Source organism: Fusarium redolens (assembly GCF_020744475.1).
Source record: "Fusarium redolens strain MPI-CAGE-AT-0023 chromosome Unknown BKA55scaffold_18, whole genome shotgun sequence".
Lineage (NCBI taxonomy): Eukaryota > Fungi > Ascomycota > Sordariomycetes > Hypocreales > Nectriaceae > Fusarium > Fusarium redolens.
Window position 1 is genome coordinate 76,491 of NW_025763681.1, and position 5,040 is coordinate 81,530.

General features: G+C 47.2%; 2 protein-coding genes across 2 annotated transcripts; one reads left to right on the top strand and one right to left on the bottom strand.

Annotated features, from left to right (window-relative positions):
• Positions 1-678: 678 nt before the first annotated feature.
• On the top strand, positions 679-2,231 carry BKA55DRAFT_667154 (PAP2 superfamily-domain-containing protein; the record flags this gene model as incomplete). Its single annotated transcript, XM_046197813.1, has 3 exons — positions 679-842; positions 902-1,836; positions 1,957-2,231. The coding sequence occupies 3 exons, from the start codon at positions 679-681 to the stop codon at positions 1,998-2,000; spliced, it is 1,143 nt and encodes a 380-aa protein (XP_046044089.1). The 3' UTR covers positions 2,001-2,231.
• A 910-nt stretch (positions 2,232-3,141) lies between these two features.
• On the bottom strand, positions 3,142-4,438 carry BKA55DRAFT_667155 (uncharacterized protein; the record flags this gene model as incomplete). The annotated part of the gene is made up of 5 exons (XM_046197814.1): positions 4,063-4,438; positions 3,624-3,867; positions 3,505-3,567; positions 3,238-3,431; positions 3,142-3,205 (listed from the first exon to the last, which is right to left on the bottom strand). Exons 1-5 carry the CDS (start codon positions 4,254-4,256, stop codon positions 3,142-3,144), a joined length of 759 nt encoding a protein of 252 aa, XP_046044090.1. The 5' UTR covers positions 4,257-4,438.
• Between the last annotated feature and the right edge of the window lie 602 nt (positions 4,439-5,040).

Genomic DNA, 5,040 nt, shown 5'->3' on the forward strand with positions numbered 1-5,040 from the left:
GGCCCCAGAATCGAGGCAGCGTCTCACTCTTTAAAACCTGGTAAGGTTTCTCCAATCAGATGGTGCGACTGACGTGCGCAAGCGTCGTCACTGGCGGATGCAGTCGCCGCTCAGAATGTCAACCTGTCTCGCAAGGAATATCCCGATGGCGGGCTTACTCTTTAACTTCCTTAGGTGCACAATTGCAAGAGTTGTTGTTAAATAAGCCTCTAAAAAAATATAACTTACAATTAATATTATTGCTAAATTCGCAGGACCTTGAATTATAAGAAAGACAGTTATGAAGTTTAGAGATAAAAATGGTATATTTCTTTCGCTAAGATCCTTATTATAAGTTCCAACATAGCTTTCGACTTAGCACAAAAACATAACACGCGGCCGCGTCAGATTAGCAATGCATCGCGGTGATGACGGAGTAAGTCTTCTTACACTTGGTGCTAGACGAGTCATGAACTGCAACCTTCTCCCTTTCACAAGTGGCTGACAGCATTACGTGTACCCATGAACCTATTAGCTCTATGACTAGACTGTATTCGTATCTGTGCACGTGCAATTTTTTCTAACAGGAAGACTTTTAATTACAGAGCATCGGGTTTGAAGACTGCGATGCCTACAACGTTGCCTAGCTTGACGTTCTTTTTGGCTTCTGAGCGTCACGTTATGCCCTCGTATCATAAGATGACGGACATTATGCCAACTTCAAATATACACTTCTCGGTCAAGCTTTCCATCTCTTACGCCTTCGACTGGGTGGTCCTTATCATCGCCTTGGTGGTCTCGGTGGTTGTGGGCAACCTCACGCCTAACAAGCGAGCCTTCTCCTTGGTTAACCCCTACATCTCGCACGTCGCTCATCGATGTCCATTGCAAATCGGGTTCGCTAACTTCCATGGGCAACCAGATACCCGTTCAAAGGGGATACGATTTCTATCGCTTCGGCCGCAATCCTCTCTCTCATCGTCCCGGCCGTTATCATCGCTGGCGTGGTCCTCGTGTTTGTGCCTGGAGGCACGGTACCTAAGAACACACCTCGAACTTTGATATGGAGGCGAAAGATATGGGAGCTTCACGTGGGCCTGTTGGGGCTTGCACTGTCTTTCGTTTCCACATTTTTCTTCGTGCAATGTATGAAGAACCTGCTGGGCAAGCCTCGACCTAATATGCTGTCAAGATGTGAGCCGGATGTCGCCAACGCTATGAAGTACCTTGTGGCAGGATATGCCAATAGTCTAGCTGATGGACGACTATACTCAGCCGACATTTGCCAACAGAGGGACTCGGCAAAGCTCAACGAGGGATTCCGAGCCTTTCCTAGCGGGCACTCTTCGATAAGTGCTGCAGGACTTGTTTACCTGACCTTATTCCTCGCTAGCAAGTTGGCTGTTAATATCCCGTTCGTCCCGCCTAGCATGAAATGGAGGCACGAGGCATTTCCGTCGCGATCCGGGGAGTATGAACCGTCAAGATCTTCTTCTCCCATGACGGATAACGGACGCGACCCGCAAATCCAGTCACAGCGCCGCCAGGCTGCCGGCGCCCCTCTGTATCTCTTGGTCCTGGTTATCGTACCTTTTGCTCTAGCCGTCTACATTAACTGCTCGAGATGGTTCGACTACGAGCACGACGGCTTCGACATCATTTTCGCTTTTCTGATGGGCACTGTTGCAGCCTATTACAGCTTCAGATTCTATCATCTGCCCATTGCAGGAGGAGCCGGCTGGGCCTGGAGGCCGAGAACTCACGACAGGGCATTCTGGGCTGGCGTTGGTAAGCTAGGCTATGTAGGGAATACTGGTGAGAATCACCATGCCGCCGCAGCCGCCACAGATAGGACGCGTAGCCATGGGAGTTCCCGAGATCAGTCAAATAGACTCGAATATCAAGGAGATGATCTCGAGCTGCAGGGGGTGGGTTGGAGAGTATAGGTGACAAGTTGTTTGAGCTATGCTGCTGGAGAGTTCTCAATATTGGCCTCGAGAGGAAGAATAACAGCTTCATAAGACAGTCCCGCAAGGGAAGCTACCAAGGGAGCTATTCGCAACATTGGTCGACGAAAGGCGCCTTGATTATTGACGGTGATAATCAATAGTGAGCTGCATATCCCCCTTTATACTGTCCAGATTCTAGACGAAGCTTCTTTATCTTGTTGATAGTTCATGGTATGAGGAAAACAATGGAGCATAGCGACACTACCTTGTTGTGGGGTGTGAGGGTAATATCATTCCGTCTTTCCTCGATGGAGACTCAGCAGGTCTTGGGGGATGTTCGGTGAATGCATGGTGCGAAGCTACTATGCAGTAGCATAACTGCAACGGCGATATTCAACATCAATTCGACCATTTTAGTTGATATCTTCCCGGAAAACTCAGCTGGTGCTACTGCGACTAATAACTTGTGCCGTTGCCTGCTTGGTGCTGCGGGTGTAAGTGCAATTCAGCCTCTGATCAATGCAATCAAAATTCGAAACGCATTTCTCGTTCTCACAGCAACCGCAGTCCTTTTCTCACCGCTGGTCTGGGTTCAATTGCGGATGGTGGGGAAGTGAGGGAGAAAAAGGCTACAGACTCGATTAAAGAATGCTACGGGGTCCGAGCTACCAGGCATGGTCTATTGCTGCCCAAATACATTGTGTTTTACTCAGGACCATCGAAAATAGTGTGTTAGATCATAAAAGATTTAGAAGCCGTAGACAATATAAGGAGACTGTATTAAGATAAATTTTATTTGCGTTTATACTGATGTTATTCTGAGTAGTATGTTAAGCATTGAGGTAATAAGGATGTCATTATTTTTATATACGTTCTAAGAAATTCTTAGGTTTAAGGATATATTCATAAGTAGTAACTACCTTCATGCTTCTACTTGTCTAACAGAAACTCATCGAACTGCTAGTCGTCTCATATACCAGATGAACCCAAGCGTGTAGAAAAATAAATAAGATATAGTTACATATATCCACACAGTCTCTCTCATACAGTCTGACTCCCAATGCTTCATCGCCGCACTAGCGATATGATTTACATTCAACAAATCAATACCCTCCTACACAAGTATTTTCCACACGTAGTCTCTGTAGGCTATCAGCCAGCTAGGTAATCCCCATAGTCTTGACTTGAGCTTTCGAGGTTTTGCAATTTAAAGCTAGTTTCGCAGAGTTTCCATCTGCTGCCCGCTGAAGCCCGTTCGAGCACTTCCAATGGCCTTACTGAAAGGGGCCGAGGCAGTACCGTATAGAACTCGTTTTCAAATTCATCAGGGCAGTAAAACTCGCCACTTTGACTGAATCCAGTTTCGGTAAGCAAATGCAAAGGAGCGTGAAGAAAGGCATCATGGCGCTGCTGCCATTCTTTAAGGTCTGGACCTATATTGATGTCGCGCCGCTGAACTATGTTTCCTGTGCCCACGATGGTTATGGGCCCAGCCCAGAATGACTGATTTGTGGTCATGGTTCTCGTGTCGAGATAAGTACCTTTCATCACGTAAAGGTCCTAGCTGACGAAGAACCAAAGGCCATGTCTTCACCGGGTCGTCCTTCACGTCGATGAACAGTATTAATGTCGTATCCGGCTCTGTGAAAAAGGCACCACGGGCTGGTCCGTGGAGTTAAAGGCCTTTTGTGACACTGGCCGATTCATCGAGTTTAGGATCTGCAACAGTGGGTCGAGATAGAGTAATCGTAGTGTCCTGCTGGAGGAAAGGGATTGTTTGTCATGGCCGACAAGGAGGTCTTCTCCATCTGGACTAAGCCATACATCTGCCTCGACACTTGCGCAGCCTACAGAAAGCGCCGAGAGGAGAGGATGAGGTCTCCAATAATCGTTGTGAGAATGACACATTACCGGAAAGACGAGGCGCGACAATTCTGTGCTCCAGACCGCAGCATTATACGTTGAATTTCCATGTCGGTCAAATCGGTCGTGAAACGTCAAGCGCGACGTCTTATAGGCATCAAGGGTGTCTGGCAATATGACACAAACGATCAAGAAGAAAGGCGCCCTATCTCAAGTATTAGTAGCTATAGGTACTCTTTATCCAAAGTCAGCTTGACTCGATCGAACTTACATGATTATGATTGTGCCACTGACGGCGGTAGACCAAAATTTGACCCATCTTTGCCGGGCTCTTGATATTAGTTGTTTGTGTCGTGGCAGATGGCGTTCAACGTGGCACAAACCACTCCCTGTCTGCGATGGAAGTGGTTTATATTCGCCAAGCTTGGCCATACGTTTAACATAAAAGAAAGTTGAATACTTCATGGTATGCTGTGTTTAATGTGTATCAATAGAGAGACTGTCACAGCGCGAGTGTAAAGGATATGGAGGGCAATTGGTAAGGATATCAATGGTAAAGCACCGGCATAGCCTTTCCCTTCCTGCCCATGGAACTCTTTGAGAGGCACTCTCGGTTCAAGTGATTTACAAGCTAAACTGTCTGTAGTTACTGCGGAGCAAAGACATGACGCAGTTTTCTCAGCAAGCCCAGTAGATCAGATGTCTCGCGACAGCCCTTCTTCTGATGACGCGTCCTCATTTTACGTTGCAAGCACCCCATCCTATATTTGTCGCTGCACTTTTGTGCTGGTCAAGCAGAAATAGAAACCTTAGCGTTACTTGGACTGAAGGCGTACGCGTACGATCAGCCTAGCTTCATGGTGGCTGGTCTAGCGGTCGAGGCCTGAGCACCGCTAGGCTCAATAGAGCGTGATTGAACTTCGTCCAATAGCTTCCGTGACTCAACAAGTTCAAAGTACCATCACAAAACATTTAATTTGTTCTCCCTCTCCTGCAACCGCACTAAGATAAATGTCATTAAGCTCAAAGGGATGCTTAGGAAAGCAGGATTCCGCATTATTGAGGCGTTTCACGGAAAGTTCCACTAAGCCTCCCCTTAAACATACACAATCTACCTCCTACTTGGTTCACGTTGCGTCGTAATGCCTAACATGCCGCAAGGTTGTCGGTTAGCCACCAACACGTAGTACACACATGGGGAAACCTTTGGAGCGGTAGTAAATGTCCTCATTTCACCATCACGCCAGAG